Raw genomic sequence first — 19,958 nt, 5'->3', positions numbered from 1 at the left:
TAGTATCTTAATTTGGTTTTGTTTTGCATTTCACAGATGGCTCATAATATTGAGCATCTTTTCATGGACCTACTGGCCATTTGTATATCTTTAATGAAATACCACTACACACATATTCTAATGACTAAAATAATTTTTTAAGCTAACAATACCAAGTGTTGACAAAGATGTGGAGCAACTGGAACTCTCTTATGCTGCTGGTAGGAATATAAAATAGTACAGCCACTCTGGAAAAATATTTCAGCAGTTTCTTATAAAGTTAAACAGAGAGTTACCATATGACCCAGCCATCCCATTTCTCGGTACCTCTCCAAGAGAAATGAAAACTTAAGTTCACACAAAAACCTGTACATGAATGTGTATAGCAACTTTATTCATAATCATGATTCACCCAAAACTGGAAACAATCCAGGCCGGCTGAGTGGCTCATTGGTTAAGAGTCGGCTCAGAAGCATGAGATCTAAGCAGCAAGGCCACCGGTTCGGATCCCACATGGGCCAGTGACACTGCCCTCTACAGCTAAGATGGTGAACAGCAGCTCGACCTGGAGCTGGGCTGCCGTGAGGCGACGGCGTAGGCTGCAGTGGGCTGCCTTGTGCTATCGTGAGCGGCCGGCAGCTGGCATGAGCTGCCATGAGTCACCGTGAGTGGCCGCCCAGTGGCCGGTGACCGAATGCCTCACGCGGGAAGAGCGCAATGATCACAATACCAACTTGGGCCAGTGAAGTGACGTCCTCCACAACTAGACTGAATAACAAAAGAATAGCAACTTGTCTGTTCCCCTCCCCCGATTCCCCAATGCTGTTCCCTTTCCCCAACTCCCCAATAAAAAAAATCTTTAAAAAAAAAACTGGAAACAGTCCAAACATCCTTCAATTGGTGAGTGGACAAACTGTGGTACACCCATGCAACAGAATACTCCTCAGCAGTAAAAAAATAATGAAGTATGGACACACAAGAACATGTATTAATCTCAAATATACTGTGTTAATTGAAAGACAGGTTCAAAAGGGTACATATTGCATGACTGAATTGACACGACACACTGGAAAGGCAAAGCTATAGGAAAAGAGATCAGTTGATGCCAGTAGTGAGGGCTGAGGAAGGGTTGACTGCAAAGGGATGGCAACAAAGGAGGTACCACGGAGCTGAAAGTGCTCTGTATTTTTATTGTGGTAGTAGTTACATGACTATGCATTTGTCAAAATGTATAGAATTGTAGAAGAAAAAATGCTAAATTTGCTGTATTTAAAAATAAATAAAACTAAAAGCAGTAGAAGGAACAGAATTTAGAGTTGAGGAGCTCACAGAGCATATAAGATTGTGGAGGAAAAAATGAAAATTAGAGGATCAATCCAGGAAAGCCAACACCTAACCAACAGGAGGCCCAGAAAGTGAGAAAGTAGAGGGGAAGAAATGATGATAACATAAGGAAAATTCTAGCACTGCAGGATATGAATATCTATATTTAGACTGAAAGGTACATGAAATAGCCAGAAAATGAAAGGAAAAATTATGATCAGCAATGCATATAATATTTCTGAAATCAGGAAATAAAGATTCTAAAAGCTTTCAGAGGAAAAATGGGTCATGTACAAAAGATAGCACATATGCATAGCAATAAACTCAACAGAACTAGAAGCTAGAAACAATGAAGTTCAATATTTGAGGGGAAAATATTTCCAACCTTGAATTCTGTATCAACCTATCAATCAGATGGGAGAGTAGAAGGTATTTTCAAACATGGGAGATTAAAATAATTTACTGTCCTTTCTCAGAAAGCTACTGGAGGGTATTTGAAACCAAAACAATAAGTTAAACCACAAAAAAAGGTGGGGGGAGCACATAAGAGCCCTGGAAGCAGAAGATTCAACACAAAAGAGAAACAAAAATAATTTCCAGGATAAAGATGAAGGGGAAATCCCAGAGGACAAACATTCAGGAGAACTAAGTAGAGAATGAGTAGTTCAAATAGAAAGGAAAGAGAATTCCAGCACAGGCATTTCAAAACAAAATAAATAATAATAGAAGTTACAGATAACCTAATATGTTTAAATGTACTAGGAAAGATGTACACCTCTGTTGGAGAATTTGAGGATGCTTCTACTGAAAACTGAGCAAATGAAAAAATAAAAATGAGGTAGGTTTTACAGAAATGGAAATGTAATCAACGAACACATACTACTGGGTTGTCGGAAGTCATGACGTTATTTTTTGTTTTTCATTGCAAAAATGCGTCATGACTTTTCCGACAACCTAATACATAGTTCAGATGTGAACAATATTGTACTTAAGTAATCATAACAATGTCAACACTGAAAACATCTCACAAGAACTGATAAAACTGAATTTGTTTTTTAAATTTAAGTATCATCAATAGACTTCCTACTGTGGAAAAAAAGGAAGATAAAGCCTCTTCTTCCCCCAGCAGGAAGTCTATAGATGTTATTTAAATTTAAAAAACAAAAACAAGTTTGAACATATCACTTATAAAACATACAAAACAGTGTAATATGGTCACCAAAAGAAGTAGGATCAGAGATGGGGAATAGTGGGACATAAAACTGCTTTCTTGTTATAAGCCTTGTGGAACTAGTTAATATTATTTGTGTGTATTACCTTAAGATATAATAAAAATTAAAAAGTATTCAGTAAGTGAGCAAGAAACAGAAGAGCAAAATAAGCTGGGACAATAAGTAAGTATAATTTTACAGCTACAAGGGACCTCTTATTTTACAGATGGAAAAAACAGGTTTCAAATAATTATTTGTCCAAGTTTTCACATCCAATCAGTAATAGTACTAGGACTAGAATTATATTGTTGCACATTATAAAGAGGAACTGTATACCAAAGAACAGACATGTACAAAAACTCAGAGGTGGTTATATACAAGTCATGTTCCCCAAATTAGTATAATAGTACTTTTTAAAAAGCGCTGTACGACAATACTAGACTTCATCCTGTATATAATAGAAAGCCATTTCATAGTATTTAATACTGTTCTTTGAAGTATCCATTGCACTTGAAATCCTAATTGACCGCCTATTCTTCCACAGCAAACTACTCCAATCCTATAAGCCTCTAGAGAACAGTGGTTCTCAAATGAAGGCCTTGATATAACATGGATTTGCCCCACACTCAGATATTCTGATTCAGGTCTGGGGTGGGACCCAAGAATTTACACTTCTAACAGTTTCTCAGGTGATGCTGATGCTGCTGGTCCAGGATCCCACTTTGAGAACCAGTGCTCTGGAACAGGGGTCAGCAAGCTGTGGCTCACGAGCCACATGCGGCTCTTTGGCTACGTTCCATCTCAAAAGTTTGCCGACCCCTGGAAGAGCCAATCCTAGCCCTTACAACAATTCAAAAATTATTCAAGAGCCATAAATAAATTTTCACAAAAAAATTTAAAGTAATATTATAAATGAAACTATAATAGTTTTATTTTCAATTTTACTTCAGAGCCACATGTACATACCCGTACAGCCTCATGTGGCTCACGAGCCACAGTCTGCCAACCCCTGGCAGCTCTTCCATCTCAAAAGTTTGCCAACCCCTGCTCTAGAAAAACATGTTCCACAAGTTACTAGTGTTTCAAGAGTTTCAAGGCCAAAATTTCAGGAACACTGCATACTATAATCCTATCTTTGAAGTTCACAATGCCCATTAGCAATATTGAAGGATCTAAAGAATGCTATAGTTACCTGCTTTACTTTGACCAGCCCTTTACCACAGGGGAAAATAGGTTTGGGAAAGGCCAGGCTAAAGTTAACCAGGTAACTTTAGCATTCAAGATACTAATAGTTTTTAATGCACTATAACTACTGCTTTTAAATTGTTCCAAAGTTTGAGAAATGTTGGTCTAGAAATTTTTCTGTGACCTATACCTAAAGCTGTTGGAATAATTACTTAAGATACTGTATGTCAAGTGCACAGCACGTTAAGTGCTTAATAAGTATTGACTGCTATTAGCTGCTACCTGACAAATAAAGCAGTTCATTAAGAAATTTTTCTTTGGTTAAAAAAAAAAAGTAAGAACCAGAACAGTATCACCTAAATTCTACTGGAAATCGAACCAAAATTCAAATATAACTCCCTAGAAGAGGTTTCTCCAATGCTGATGGAGTTCCTCCCTTTGACATTTGCAAATGGGAAGAAAAATGTTTGCCTTAAGACTTTTTAGGCACTGTATTCTGGATACCGACTAAAAGAAGACAAACTGAAGAAAATAAAAAGAAATTAAAATAATTATAGTATTTGACCTGTTATGAAACTGGCATGCTTTAATTTTATAATTACTACTTTTTATATAGTAATTTAAGTTGAAAATGTCATTTGTTCTTTTAATTGCTAGAATTGCCTATTTCTTTTTTCACTGATCAAATGGGGAAATTCCTTGTTGTACAACATATGAATATGTTAACACTTTGTATGCGGGCATTTTCCCGCCAAATTGCGTCGTAACAAAGAGGTCTCTATACCTGAGTTAACTCCCGCACTTTGGTATCACATTGTTTGTGGGAAATGAGTAAACTCGTCATAGCGCTTTAACTTAGGTATAGAGACCTCTTTGTTACGACGCGATTTGGCGGGAAAATGCCCGCTTACAAAGTGGTATAAAAAGCGCTATGACGAGTTTACTCGTTTCCCACAAACAATGTGTTAATATTATAATTCTAAGATAATTATATTCTATTTCTAATATATTTATATAGATAATTCCTATATAATTCTAATATTTTAATTTTAGATTAACATTCCTTCATGTTTCAATTAAACGAGGCACATGCTTGAATTTTTTTAAAGTATATTATCTGCGACATACAAGGTATTGTTGCAAATGTACATATGATATGATGCTTTTGATACTGAGAGGCAATATGGTACCATGAAAATATTATGAACTTGGTTATGCCACTTTAAACTCTCTGGGTCAGTTTTATCATCTGTTAAATGAAGAAGATGGACTACATGATCTCGAAGCTCTCTTTCAGGTCCAAGGAACTATGATTCAATTATTTTTAGTACCAAATAACTTGAAGCCAATTGAGGGGAAATAGCTCCTCAACTTTAAAGAACCATTTTTTTAAGGTTTTTCATTACTTAAAAATATAATGGTAGGGCCGGCCGAGTGGCGCATTGGTTAAGAACTGGCTTGGGANGGTTCGGATCCCACATATGAGGGCCAGTGACACTGCCCTCCACAGCTAAGATGCTGAACAACTCAACCTGGAGCTGGGCTGCGGTGGGTCACCGGCAATGGCTACGCTGTGGTCCCCTGCTGCAATGGGCTGCCATAAGCTTCCATGTGTAGCCAGCAGCCAGCATGAGCAGCCAGCAGCCGCCGTGAGCGGCCCTCCAGAGGCCGGCAACTGATCTGCCTCGCCCGAGAAGAGCGCAATGATGGTGCCAGCTTGGGCCAGCGAAGCAACATCCTCCACAACTAGACTGAAGAACAAAAGGAAAGCAACTTGTCTGTTTCCCTTCCCCCTGATTCCCCAGTGCTGTTCCCCTTCTCCAATTCCCCAATAAAATCTTTAAAAAATATATATAATGGTAAATTTTAAAAAAACATTTTTTAATAGTACCCTCGAAGTAGAACCTGTCACTTCTTTTCATGGTGGACATTTAAGCGGATTTAGCAAAGCATGACTTATGAGGGAAGAAAATACAATGGTTCTACAACAAAATTTGGCCAAAGGGCCCTATTCAACCTCCTCCTCAAGTTTTAGGAAGGAGAGGATAAAGACAAGAAAAATAAAGACAGAGCAGTCATCCTTGTTCAAATATGCAAAACTGAAAAAACAATACCAAGAGCCACTTGTTTTCATTTCCTTCCCTTCTTCCACCTGAAGCATTTTAATATAAATTAGGGGTAAAAAGGAAAATAGTACTTCGCTTTAAAATATTATCATATTGGCACAGAAATACTGAGGGTTGTTTTACGGTTATTGTTTTCTGACTTAAGATACTTGCAGTGTCTAATCAGTCTGCAGACAGACAGGGGATGAGGTAAGGGAGAATAACAACCAGAATATTCTTTCCTTTGTTTTGATGCACTGGAAATACTCATTCACTTAAACCTCTAAATAAACTTTAATTCTCTAACTGTAACCCCAGGTAGACTGAATATGAAATTAAATATGAAATTCAATAAACCTCTGCTTTTTGTATCATTTAGGTCTATATACTTTGAATTCTAGAGAAATATCTCTAAGCCTATTCCTACTTCTTAAAACAAAAACTCTAAACCAAGAGAAAATGTATTATTTCAATGACATTTTTTATTTTCAAACATGCCACACAATTGGTTTTGTCTTAGAAATCATCTATGAGGAAAGTTTTACTAATTCACAAATACAAAAACTGAGATCCAGAATACTCTGGCAGAGGATTTAGGAATGTTTTTCAACTCTTAAATTTGGGGAGTGTATTATCCACCCACTTTACAGTGGTAGTGGAGAGACAACCAATATATTATGTACAAAAGGGGAAATGAACAGTAAAAAAGATGCAATATATGGCCTCTCACAGACATCATTCCAACAGTAACTGTTAAGTTCAGCAAATACTTTAGAAGCACACTTGACAGTAAATGAGTAAATTACAATATGTATTGCTTTCCCAAATAGCCCAATGTAGAATGTAGTATACCCTAAAATTATCACTACAAATGAAAAAAATTCCATATTGTTCCCTTTATCAATTAGAAACAGTGCTACACAAGACATAATGGTTTAGATACTGAGTCAATAGTACAAGAGTATTAAGGTTAGTTTCTAAATGTGTTGTTTGGTATGTTTTAACTTGAGCAATGTTTATAATTGGTGTTATATTATAAAAACTGAATTACTAAATGCATTTAATCAGAGGGTTTAATTATAAAGGAGTCTAGCAGTTATCACCAGGATATTAATGAACAATGACATAGGAATGAAGTTACTGAAGTTTGCCTCAGTCTAGGGATTAACTTGGGGGCCTCAAGGTACCTATAATCTCCATGAAATTTATTGCAAAATGTGTGTATATGTAAGTAGGGAGAGAAACAATAGTTCTAAATAGTCTGAAGGGTCCATGAGTGAAGGGTCCACTCAAAATATCTGACCGCAGGGCTGTAGTCATCAAAATGGAATCATGAAAGTACCAACCAATATAAACAACTATTGCAAGGATGTGGTGAATATTCATAAAGACAACAAAGATCTAGAAGTGAAATACCATTAGATGATATATAATGGAATAAAAGTACCTCAAAATAGTTTTCAAGAATATTAAAGTCAAGCATATGTGCTACATTCCTGTTTGAAGCTAGCTAGATTGATATGCCCACCTTCTGTCTAGCCACCTGCAAAAAATTATAAGAATTAAAAGAACTATGCAGTATAGATACTACAATATTCAAGTAAGGAATTAACCATTTAACAAGGACTTAAATTGTGTCATTTGGTGGTTATTGTAGACCTTTCTCCATGTAATCTTTTAATGGAAAACACTAGTTACTCCTTTTAATAAATCTCTGATTTTTAGCATCATTATATTTTACTGACAATCCCCAAGAGGTAACATTATTGGACAGACCCTTAACTACCACTAGGATTCTACACAGGCTCAGCACTGATTCAGGTGCCATTCCTATAAAAGCTTGATCCTACAGATTTCACTATATACAGTGATGGTCACATCTTTCTTCCCAACAAGGGACATACTACATACTTTGAAGTCAAAGATAGTATGAAATGAATGTGTGCAAGGTGACAGACAGGGTTTCTGAGAACCAATACTTAATCCTAATGAAGTTGAGAAAAGAGTACTAAGTTACAGAAGTACATTTATCATTTATGGAAAGCCTACAGTGTTTCAGGCAGAGGACTCAAGAATGAAGACATAGTTCCTCTGCCACTAAACTGTACAAGTTCCTCTAGAACAGGAGTCATGTCTTGAGTCCTCTGATAGCAAGAGTAGATCCTTAGTACGCATTTGTATTAAACGACTAAATGAACAAATAAATAAATGGGCTTGACATATTCTGGAAATAGCTGAGTACCTGGTGACCAATCAGATATAAAGGACTGAAGATAAAAAAAGTATAAAAGCCTGGAAAATGGTGACAACATTAAGAGACAAGGATCTCAGAAAAATGAAAAGGAGAAATATGATTTTAGTTTGGGGCACATCGAGCTTAAGGTGTTTAGAGAATTAAAAGAAAAGTGATCAGTGGGCAATTGGAAATACCATTCAGGAGCTCAAATCAGAGTTGGGGGACACTGGGGAGTCAACAGAAGCTCTGGGAGTGAATATCAAGAAAATACAGAGGGTCCCAAAAAATGTATACATTTTAAGAAAGGAAAACTCTAAGAAAATTGTAATACTCAATATATACCGATAACAAAAGATGAATACAAGTCACATTTGACTTCTGCAATTACAAGAGGCGCTCAATGTGGTTACCATCAGTATCCAGACACTTCTTATTACAGTGAACTACTGCTTGAGCAACGCTGACCAAATTGTCTACTTGTATACATTTTTTTCGCACCCTGGTATATAAAAAGAGAACCAATAATTGAACCTACCACACAATTATTTAAAGAGAAAAGGAAAAAGCCGATAAACAACTGACAACCAGGTAAACCAACTGGGAGTTTCTCTACATGGATTTTATAAGTACAATTCAGTATGCTTTTAAACAGCAATGTATAAACTGAAACAGGTAATATACTTGTGGCTGTCATACAATCTAAATTTATTGAAATAGTCCTGGTTTCAAACATTGTCCTCCTGTCCCCATAAATTATGGAAATATAATTGAATTCAGCATTTCAATTACAAGTCTCTGACCATCTTTTGGATGTTAAGTAGCATAAAGCTACCTTTTCATATCATGCTCTAGGCTGTTTCCTCATGTGCAAAATGGGAAAAGAACAGTATTTCATTGGATTATTGTAAAGATGTAATGAGCTCACCCTTGTAAAGCACTTGTAAAGTGCTTTGAATAGTACCTGACACACACTAAGCATGCAACAGGCGTTAACTGTTAATCATTCCCCACTTCCCCATAAAAATATATACTAATTGTACAGAAGATAGATTACCACACAGCTATGAGGACAACCCATTCCAAATCTTTCCCAAAAATCAATTTCAAATAATCTTATCATATATCTCATTTCTCAGACTGTATGCAGATTTTTGTACATCTCTGAAAATTTTATATTTTGAACAAATCAAAGGGGTTCAATGCTCATTACCATAATAAAGGGCCAAAAAATAACATTGCTACTAGTCATTCCTAACTAATTTTTATTCTTGGAAAACTCTTCCTCAAACTATCAAAAAAGGGGTATACATTTTTTATTGCCCTTTGTGTCTACATGATTCACCTTTAAAAGCATACCAAGCAATGCTTTAAGTTATCTAAAATCAGACACTTGACAGTACTTTCAGATGACTACCTTTAAATGTTCCAGAACCCCACATCAAGTTCATCAGTTGTACTACTATCTTACCTACCACCAAATCCTTCTAGCTCTTTGCTCCCAAATTATAAGCACACAGTAATTGAAAATACTTACTTCCCAAGGTCATCCTATAATCTCACATCATTTTTCATCTACTCCAACATAAACTTTCTATTACCTGCCCACCTCTGAACCTATCCACAATGTGAATTTTTCAAAATACTAACCTTTCTTTTGCTTCCTTATCCCTGAAAATCTGAATACCTCTAAAAGAAAACTGCTAAATTAATTGCATTTAACTTACTCATTGATTTCAAAAACCTGAAGACGTCATGTAATGAAACCAAACAAATTTTACTTTATTGAGCACATATTTCTAATAGAATTTTGATTACCCTTAACACATTGTTTGCGGGAAATGAGTAAACTCGTCATAGCACTTTTTATAACAAAGCACGGGAGACGAGTTAATTCAGGTATAGAGAAAAATGCCCGCTTACAAAGTGTTAATTTTCTCATAAAGAACAATAAGATGTAAACTTGGCAATTTATCTTAGCCTATTTTGTCATCTGTAAAATGAGTAGTTTCACTAGGTATTTTTAAAATTATCTTCTAAATCTAAAAATTCTACAATTCTTTGTCTTAGTCTTCATTCGTTCAATCTAGTATCAATTTTACCCATGGCATTTTGCTACTCAAAAACTCAGGAATCAAAGATTTGTAACTCTGAATCGAAGATGTTATACACCAAAGGAAAACACAAGTGTGAAATTCCTAATAAAATAAACAACTTCTGGAAATGAACAAAAACTTTCCTTCAAAGGAATTAAAGTAACTAAATACTAGGCAAACAAGTACAAAGAAACAAAAAGCTTACAACATACACATTATAGTATGGGAGTCAAAAAGCTGTTTCTAGTGGAAGATCTGCCAAAGGCTGTTATTTCAGACAAGTCCTAACCTCTGGCCGTCTTCCTCATCTGAGAAATGATGGGATTGGGCTAGGTGGTCTTGAGGATTCCTGCCATATTAACATTAATCTAAGATATCCTTTGATTTTTAAACCCCACATTTCACAAAGGTGCAGTCAAGAGATGTCACTCCACACAACTGACACCAATGGCTTAAGACTCTGCTGAATGAAATACTGCAATCTAGGTTTTGTATTCTTGTGGGAAAGAAGCGAGCACAGGATTTGGGGTTCTATATTGCTTCTATATTGCTTTTTAGTTGTCTGAAGTTTAAGTAGATTCTTTTGTTTGATTCTCTATGGTTAGTCCTTCATGACATAAAGTAACTGAAGACAGAGTGAGCAACATAAAGTTTAAGCCAGTTTTCCTCAAATTAGAGAAACACACTTAAAACAGCCCCAAAATGTCAAATTCTTTCCATGGATTTAAACAAGGTCTTTCCTACAACATTAGTATAACATTAATATACAATTATGATTATGGTGCTGTGAATTCTCAACTATGTAGATGTAGATTACTCACTTTTTAGATTATCCTCAGCAAAATTTTAATCCAAGTTGGCTTCCTCCTGCTACCCAGAGTACTGCTCAGCCACCACCTTCTAGCATTAGTAATTTACTTTAATATTAGCCTAAGTGAAACACAATCAGGAAAATAAATCTACAGAAACATTATCAAATGTATCCCAAGTAAAATGTTTAAGATATTCAACATACAGCAGGGCCTTCGATAGCTTAGTTGGTAGAGCGGAGGACTGTGGAAGATATTCAACATTTTGGGATAATATAATGAAAAATAGATTTTTATAGTGAATGCTGTATTTTTAAATGAACTTACCTAAACTTCCTTCCAGGAAACTATGAACACTTACAGATAACCTACTGGGTTGTCGGAAACGTCATGACGCATCTTTGCAACGAAAAACATAGAAAAAATACGTCATGATTTTTCTGACAACCCAATAGTTTATTTTATACGTCGAGACCACTTAGCTATATTATGAAATTCTGATTATACTAGCTCAAGTTATGTGAAGTTTAAAACCATTATTTAGCCCATTATACATATCAGATCATTTATTTGTAAAACTAATTTTATAACTACATAAATTATAAATTCCTTTGTTACAGTAAATGATTCAATACCACTGTGAGAGGGTTCTTAAAAAATAACAGCAAGTCCTATCGGCTTAGGTCCTTTTGGTTTACTCTTCTCAAACCAGTAAAGTTTTGACATTAGCCAAGATTATTTTGTCACTATTTATATTTTAGAGGAAAAAAGTGAACACATCTACTCCCATCTATTGTTGAGGATAAAATTTTATCCAAGTATAACAGTTAATCTTATTAATCTTGTGTAGGTAATTATTGGGCTTTTTATTTCAAAGCACATAATCCATCATTTTTGCTTCTTTAAAATTTGGTTCCTTCCTTGGATTATGAAGCTCAAGATACTGACTCTCAAAATTTTTTTACAAGTTTGTTACTATTTCTTTTTCTTATTCTAAGAAACATCAAACTAACTACATTTGAGATTCTTCTCAAAGTTTTAAAATTTAATTCATTTTTTTCATGATTCCAATTCCATTTGGGATTCTACGATACAACCTGTGAATACTCACTATATATATTTCACTAAAATATGAAGATTAGGGGGAAAATGTAATAAATTTACTAAATTGCAATTATGATTTGGACCCAAATGCTAAATAAAATTTTCTACGATTCTTATAGATGTAGGAAATTTATTAATGTATATTATTCTGCAAATATATATTATGTATTTAATTTAACCATATTCCATAGGTTGGATCTGGGGGGGTTGTTTTTAAAGTATTGAGAATTTAATGTTTATTTTTGTAACCCAACAACTTTATCCAAAAATGCAGAAAATTTTTCTGGCTGGCCAGGATGAAAACATTTCAGTGTTGATAAGTCCATTGACTGTAACAGCCCAGGAAGTGTGCTAAAACAAAAGAAGAAAAATATTAGGTAACACGGGAGAAAGTTCCATAATTCATCTGTTGCCCACTTGATGACTGAATCGAACTTCCAAGAATACTGTGACGCTTCTCAAACTGTACATGTGAATTTTCATGTATTTCAATATTATATACATACTAAGATTAAAGCAATACAAAGAGCACTACATGTCAATATCAATGTAACATACTTTATCTCTTATGTCAACTGAAATATTTCAGAAATGTTATTTCATGAAATGATGTGGTCACATGGCTTTGGAATACTTGTCAGGGCTAGGCAGATAGAAATTGAAGCAAAATTAATTTATGAAAACAGAATAAATGAAACCAAAAGTTACAGCTGCCAGACAAGAAGAATTCAGCTGGGGAGGCTACTAAACCATGCATGAAGATTGTGAAATAACTTTTTTTGGTAATATACTATCATAAATCCAATGTAAATTAAGCAATGTACAATCACCATGCATGTTGGAAATAAGGTTCCAAACTACAACATAAAATTACTACTTCAAGAATTTAATTAAACCAACCACTTAAATTAGAACAAACATACAACCACTCAGCCTAGATTTGGGGCAAATACATGATAGACCTAAGATGAAAATATAACCAATTATTGATTCTTATGGCATTCATGTGTGTGACTTTCTTGAAATTGATGTAAGAAAAAAAAAGATGTCTAAAACTGTAATAAGTTAATAAGTTAGAGACTTGTACAGAGCTTCATTTTCAGCCTGAATAGTCAGGAAGTGTTTGTGAAATCAATGTTTTCACTTTTTTAATGTACTGACATAAAATCAAAGCTGATTTGACATTTAAAATGAAAATATCCATCAAAAGTGTCTGGAAAAATTGACTTGCAAAAAACCAGGAAGATTATAGAGTTTATTCCTCTTTAAAAAATGATGTTAACCCCTAATAATCTCAACTACCCAAGAAAAGATTTGCCCATTATCTGAAGCCCACATAATTTTGATTATCTAGATTCTCCCCAACTTAACAATGCTTTTAAGGATAGCTTCTATATTACAAAGCCACCGACACTTCCTCTTCTCCATCATTATAAGGATTAGGACATCAACAATTGCTCCTGAAACAATCAATGAATCCATCTCTTCTCAATTAGGACAGGAATCTTTGCTTTGTTTACTGATATATGCTAACCGCCTAGAATGCCTAGCACATAGTAGGTGCTCAACAAATATTTAATGAACGAACAAGTACTTACTGGGTGCCTAAGAGACAGACACAGTAAAGTTAAAAGTAAAGCTTACTATTTTCTAGCTGGTATCTTCTAAAGTTTGGTTTTTATTTTCAAATTAATTTGAATTTATTATAACGTAAAAAATATGTATTTTGCAATACTTCTATGAGGTCTTTACTTTTTAAAACATCAAATTAAGATAGCTTTTATTTATTTTTATTTTTATATATTTTTTAAGATTTTTATTGGGGAATTGTGGGGTTGGGAACAGTGCTGGGGAATTAGGGGAAGGAGAACAGACAAGTTGCTGTCCTTTTGTTCTTCAGTCTAGTTGTGGAGGACGTTGCTTCACTAGCCCAAGTTGGCACCATCACTGCGCTCTTCCCGGGTGAGGCAGATCAGTCGCCGGCTTCTGGACGGCCGCTCACTGCGGCTGCTGGCCGCTCACGCTGGCTGCTGGCTACACACGGTAGCCCATGGCAACCCACTGCCACAGGGACTGCAGCCTACGCCGTCGCCGGCGACTCACGGCAGCCCAGCTCCAGGTTGAGCTGTTGTTCAGCATCTTAGCTGTGGAGGGCAGTGTCACTGGCCCTCATATGTGGGATCCGAAATGGAACCCTCTGGCGCCCCAAGCCAGTTCTTAACAATTGCACCACTCGGCACGCCCTAAGATAGCTTTTAAAGTCAAACAATTGGGAATTACTGACCTGACCCTCTGGCAAGCTTCTAGTCTCTCAAGAAGAATAGAAAACAAACCAGCAATTTTCTTCGTCCTTCTATTCTGATGTTGATCAGTTCCTGTTGAATTCTAATGTACTTCTAGAAAATAATTCTCCTTATCACAAAGTAATTCCACGGCTTAAAATATTCCAATGACTTCTCACTAAACATAGAATTAAATCACAACTCTTACATGAGCTATGCCCACCCAGCCTCATCTTATACTAACTACATTCTCCCTTGCTCACTATACTCCTGCCACACTAACCTTCCCTTTGTTCCTCAAACACACCAAACTCCAAGCTCATTTCCAATTTAGGGCCTTTGCAATTGCTGCTGTTCCTTCTGCCTCGAGTGTCACATGACTGGCTCTTTCTTATCATTTATGTCTTAGCTCAAATGTCCTAACAACCAGTCATGCCTTCCCCGATCATTTTATCTAATTAGTCTTCACCCAAGCTATTGCATCACCCTGCCTTATTTTCTTCATAACACATTTCACCATGTGAAATTATCTTGATCACTTATTTATGAACTATTTACTGTCTACCTGCCACAACTAGAACATAAGTACCATGAGATCTTATCTCATGTTTACCACTGTATCCACAGTACCTAAAACAATGCCTGCCACCTATTAGGTATAGTTGAATTAACGAATGAGTAAATTTAATTTAGATATTCCAGTGGCTTTACTGAAGGCAAAACATGAGTTAAAAATAAGCAAACGCCTTCCTTGAATAACTCAAAAATTATATTCTTGGAGACTTGAGCACCCAAATGCACATACATTACACGCACGCACATGCTCAGTATTCACATGCAGTGCTACAGGCATAGATATAGAAAGAAATACAACACAGAGATCACAGTCAAAGTGGAAGACAAACAAATGAAAGGGTTTTACAGGTGAGAAAATCAAAGTACGTTTGATAAGTGCAAGAAGGTAAGAGGTCAAAGATATAGATGGATTAGGTAGGTGGGTAAGAACAGCTACGGAGGAATTAAGGCAAGAAGTCAAATAATCAGTCTCTAGTATACCTGCAGGTACAATAGAAGAGATGCCCGTCTTTGTGTAGCTGCTTTGTCAATTCCAACTGATGGTTGTTCATCAACTTTTCATTTATAACCACTACAACTGGCTTTGTTTTTTCCAGAGTCTCCAAACAGCTTCCTGCACCTATAAAAATAAATAAAATTTGTTAATACAATTTAAAAAAAAGTCAAGGCACTCCAGCAAGCTTTGTGCTAGAACTTGAAAAATAAAAAACTTAGTTGACAGGACTATAAATCAGGACTTTTAATTAAACATTCAAAATGCCAAAAGTATGAGGTGTGCTCAAACAATACGGTGAATGTTTAAAAAAAACTTTACAGCAAAAGACACATCACCATTTATCCCCCTCAAATCACTGCCTCTCAATTTGAACACACTTATCCCAACGTTCTTGCCACTTTCTGAAGCACTTCTGGGAGTCCTCTTCCACGAGTGTCTTTAGTTGCGCTGTCATGCTGCCTCGATTTCCTGAATCATTTTGACTCTGGGGGAAGAGCCAGAAGTCACATGGTGCCAGATCTGGTGAATAAGGTGGATGAGGACACACCGTAATGTTTTTAATTGACAGAAATTGCCATATACCAGAAGTGATGTGTGAAACAGAGCATTTTCATGATGGAGGATGACTTATGGTACACTTTAAAACACATCTTTTTTCAACCATAGTTCACACCCGACTGACTACACTGAACAAGTTGAAACTTGTCACACGTTACGAAGCTTAAATGCACTGCTTCCTGTACTGGAGATCCCTGCCTTTCCGTTGGATGGCACTTGGCAGCAGCATTCACAGTATTTCTTGATCACAATGGCAAGTCTCCGTGTCACACATTGTTTCTGGTACAGCAATTTCTGGCAAATAAAAACATTATGGTGTGTCCTCATCCATTTTATTCACTACGTCTGGCACCGAGAGACTTCTTGCTCTTCCCAGTCAAAATGACCGTGAAAGGAAAACATTTTGAATCCATTCAGGACATTGAGGCAGCCACGACAGCGCAGTTATTTAAGAGGACTTCCAGAATTGCTTCAGAAAGTGGCAAGAATGATGGGATAAGTGTGTCTGAAGTGAGGGGGAGTATTTTGAGGGGGGTTAATAGCAATGTGTCTTGCACTGTAATAATTTTTTTAATTTAAAAATGCACTGTATTGTGTGACCACACCTTGTATAGTTAGTTGCCAGTTGGTCTCCAGTATGTGTTATACACCTGACTTGAAAAACACATTTTTAACACTGCCAACAATATTATGACCTATAATTCACTTCTTTGCCATTTTCCCTCTAGTAATATGCCCTGGGCTTGGATCTCGAATCTAAAAACAATTCAGGTTCAACATACTGTACATGAAACTGTACCACACGTCTATTCAAACACAAGTAGAAAAAGCAAGCCTTCAATAGTGACAGGCACCAATAAAAAAAAAACTTTGAGTACTCCTTATGAGTCTGCCTGTGAGGTACCATCCCTAAAATAGTCAGAGATAAATCTCCACAAATGTGCATATATACAACATTTAGGTCAAATAAACTTTGAAATCTAAAATCATTTGATACTTTATATGGGAGTAAGGAGACTGATAAGTGAGTAGACAAATCATTTTTGGGTAAATAATGCTAGGGTAGTAGTTAAGAACACAAACTTCAGCACTAGACCATTATCTGTCTACCACTTACAAACTGGAAAAGTTACTTAGCCACTGTGTCTCAGTTTCTTCATCTGTAAAACAGAGATTCTAATTGTACTTAGTTCAGAGACTGTTTAGGATGAGTCAACCAGTTATATACACAAACCACATATAACACTACCAAAAGCTGTTACCTATTATATCATATACATTTCCAATCACCAATTTCTTAGTAATGCCTATTTCTAATGACTTTTCTCTCTCCAAACTAGGCTTTTTAGGAACCACAAAACTTCCTCCCTCACTTATCCAGCAGTCAAAATTGGAATGCTCCCCAAAAGCAGTTCTTCTGAAAGTGCTGGCAGTCTAGTTAACTAGATCAGGATGGTTCTCTGAAGAGCAGACGATACAATGTGATTGTTCTAGAATATTTTTGACTGCACTCATTTCACATTCACATTGAATAGAAATGTAACACATCTTTCAAAGCCAATTTCTCCATGATTAATCCAATCAATAAGATGGCTGAACATTACTACAGATCGAAGCCAAAAGACAACACTTTACACGTGACTGGGTAAATCATTTTGCCCGTGTTTCGGGTTTCTTCCTGTAAAGTTGTAGTACAGTGATTAATTTCCCATCCTTCTACCACCAAGAAATAAATTCTGTCTAACGATATTCTCAACTGTTATATTCAAATAAGTATTCTATTCAAAAGGGCTATTATGAGTTACGCTAGTGATTTTATTGTACTCCAAATAGGTTCGTTTGTTCTTATTGTGAATCAAAAACCAAATGGTAAGATTCTAAAGCAGTTTACCTGTGTGACTAATAACAAGATCTGCTTTCTCAAGGTCTTCTTTCAATGAATCCTTGTACCTGTAAAAATCCAGAGTAAATGACTCAGTACCGAATGCTTCAGGTACCACCTTTCCTCTACCTACTTGTAGGATGAGTCGGCTGTAAGGCTCTTGATGAGCTGAAACGGGGGGGGGGGGGGGGGGGAAGCGGGCATTTTAAACAGGTTACTGTAAAAACATCAGTAACAACAAACCCTCAAGTCAGTGTTCAAATCGGAGCAAGGACTGCTAAATAGTCTAAATGTAGCCAATTTCAGGTAGCTTTCCAAAAAGGACCCCTTTTCCCGGTCCCGGGCCCCGACAAGGTACCTCACTAGCCCTAATGGATCTAAGCGACCCAGCTCACCAAATAGCGAAAAACTGGCCCCGCAAGGAATCTGAGACCGGGCGAAGGTTCTGAAGAAGGCGCCGAAAACCCAGGGGTAGAACAAATAACAGCTTGGTTGTACCCCCCGAATCAGCCACGAGCTCTGAGGAGATGCCGCGCCGACCGGCGGCGCCGGTTGGCGGGCGGCAGGGCGGAGACGGCCTGCCGAGCGGGAGAAGCCGACTCCGGCCGGGTCTAGCCTACCGGGGCCTGAAGGAGCGCGTCCACGCTACCGGTGCCAACCGAGCCACCCACTGCGGGCCTGAGGAGCGACCGGCGAGGCGGGCCCGGGCCTAGAGGCGGAGACGCAGGAACGAGGGGTGAACCTGCGGACCGGGAGGCGGAGAAGCGGAGGGGAAAAGCGAGGGGAAGGCAGAGCCAGAGGAGGGGCGGGGAGAAGGCGGAGGACGCTGAGTGGGAGCCCGAGGAGGGCCCAGCCGGGCGCGGGTTAGGAGCCAGCAAGGGGCCGGCGGCACCTGAGGGCGGGCTGAGGGGGCTTTTCCCGGGCACGGGGGTCGGGTGAGTTTACCGAGGCCGGCGGAAAGGATGGAGGCAGTGAGTGGCCAGCCGAGGGCGACGAACCCAGCCTGGCCCACCCGCCTCACCCACTCACTCGCAAACTGTCGCGCGCCGAGACACACGCAAGGAGGTCGTCACAGCTGGTGGTCCTTACAGTAACAAATACGCACTTCATCCCGCGGCTTCGAAACTACTGAACCACAACGGCCGGAAGTGACGTAGCGGAGGGAACGGAGTAGGGGGGTTGCTGAGACTGCTCTCAGTGCGGGCGGCGGAATCCGGTTTGTGTTGCCCGGGGTGGGGGTGGGGCCACAGGCTACCATTGACCTGTCTGTAAGCCACGTTGTAAACCCTCTCCGTGGTAGGCACTAATGGGGCCCTCACAACGAGGTGGGGAATTGACGGATTTGTGGGGGTTTTTTCCAAAAGTAGCGGTTAAAAAACTAATGACACCTCACACCCTGTCATAGCTGTGTTGGTATCATTGCTTGGGTACCACAAATCTTTTAATAACACAGAAGTTTGGGATTCTTGATTTGCTGTCACGTTTTGCCAAGTCATGTACATATGAGCGATGGTTTCGCTTCACGTCTCTTGAGGGCCTGTGAAATTAAAAAGTGCTCTGTTAAAATCATTCATTAGCATGGGCTCTTCCAACTGTTCTCAAGAAGCCAGAGTTCTGTGGGGTCTCGTTGGAAGCTGCAGTGAAACAGTTAACTCCATTAGCAAGCATTGTGTGTAAAATAGAGGTGTTAGGGCCTGAAGCGTACATCCATAATGCGTTGAACCAATTAGGTAAAATTATATATTTAAATTATAATGAAATATAAAATTACATATTAACATAAATAACATGCATTACACTTAGGCATACAAGTACAGGAGAGGTGATTTCTTTATACTCGCTTCATTCCCCTACCACTATAACATCTTTGCTCGCTCTATCTGGCTCTATTGTTTTCTGTGTTTCCTACTTAAAATTTCACGTTAGATCATATTTACGCTTTACCCTGCCTGGTTACATACGGAAGGGAAGCTATGAGAAGAAATTCTCTTAAAGAGGGAAAAGATTGGAGTGAAATTACGCCTGGATCATAGGCTGAAATAAACGTTTTTCCTTTAAGTCTTGTAGCGTTAGGTAATTGTCTTTTTGAGGAATGCTAAGCTGCTATCCTTCTCTTGAT

At 37.6% G+C, this 19,958-nt stretch overlaps 1 protein-coding gene across 1 annotated transcript in view; it reads right to left on the bottom strand.

Moving 5' to 3' along the window:
- Positions 1-18,440, bottom strand: part of LOC109376417 (putative bifunctional UDP-N-acetylglucosamine transferase and deubiquitinase ALG13) — a 90,703-nt gene extending 72,263 nt beyond the window's left edge. The window contains 3 exon segments of the mRNA XM_019632334.1: positions 15,384-15,522; positions 17,849-17,907; positions 18,235-18,440. Coding sequence (XP_019487879.1) covers positions 15,384-15,454 — 71 coding nt within the window. The 5' untranslated portion in view covers positions 15,455-15,522; positions 17,849-17,907; positions 18,235-18,440.
- Between the last annotated feature and the right edge of the window lie 1,518 nt (positions 18,441-19,958).

Source organism: Hipposideros armiger, unplaced genomic scaffold (assembly GCF_001890085.2).
Source record: "Hipposideros armiger isolate ML-2016 unplaced genomic scaffold, ASM189008v1 scaffold_1124, whole genome shotgun sequence".
NCBI lineage: Eukaryota > Metazoa > Chordata > Mammalia > Chiroptera > Hipposideridae > Hipposideros > Hipposideros armiger.
The sequence above is the reverse complement of the archived record's forward strand: the minus strand, read 5'-3'. Positions and strand labels throughout refer to the sequence as shown.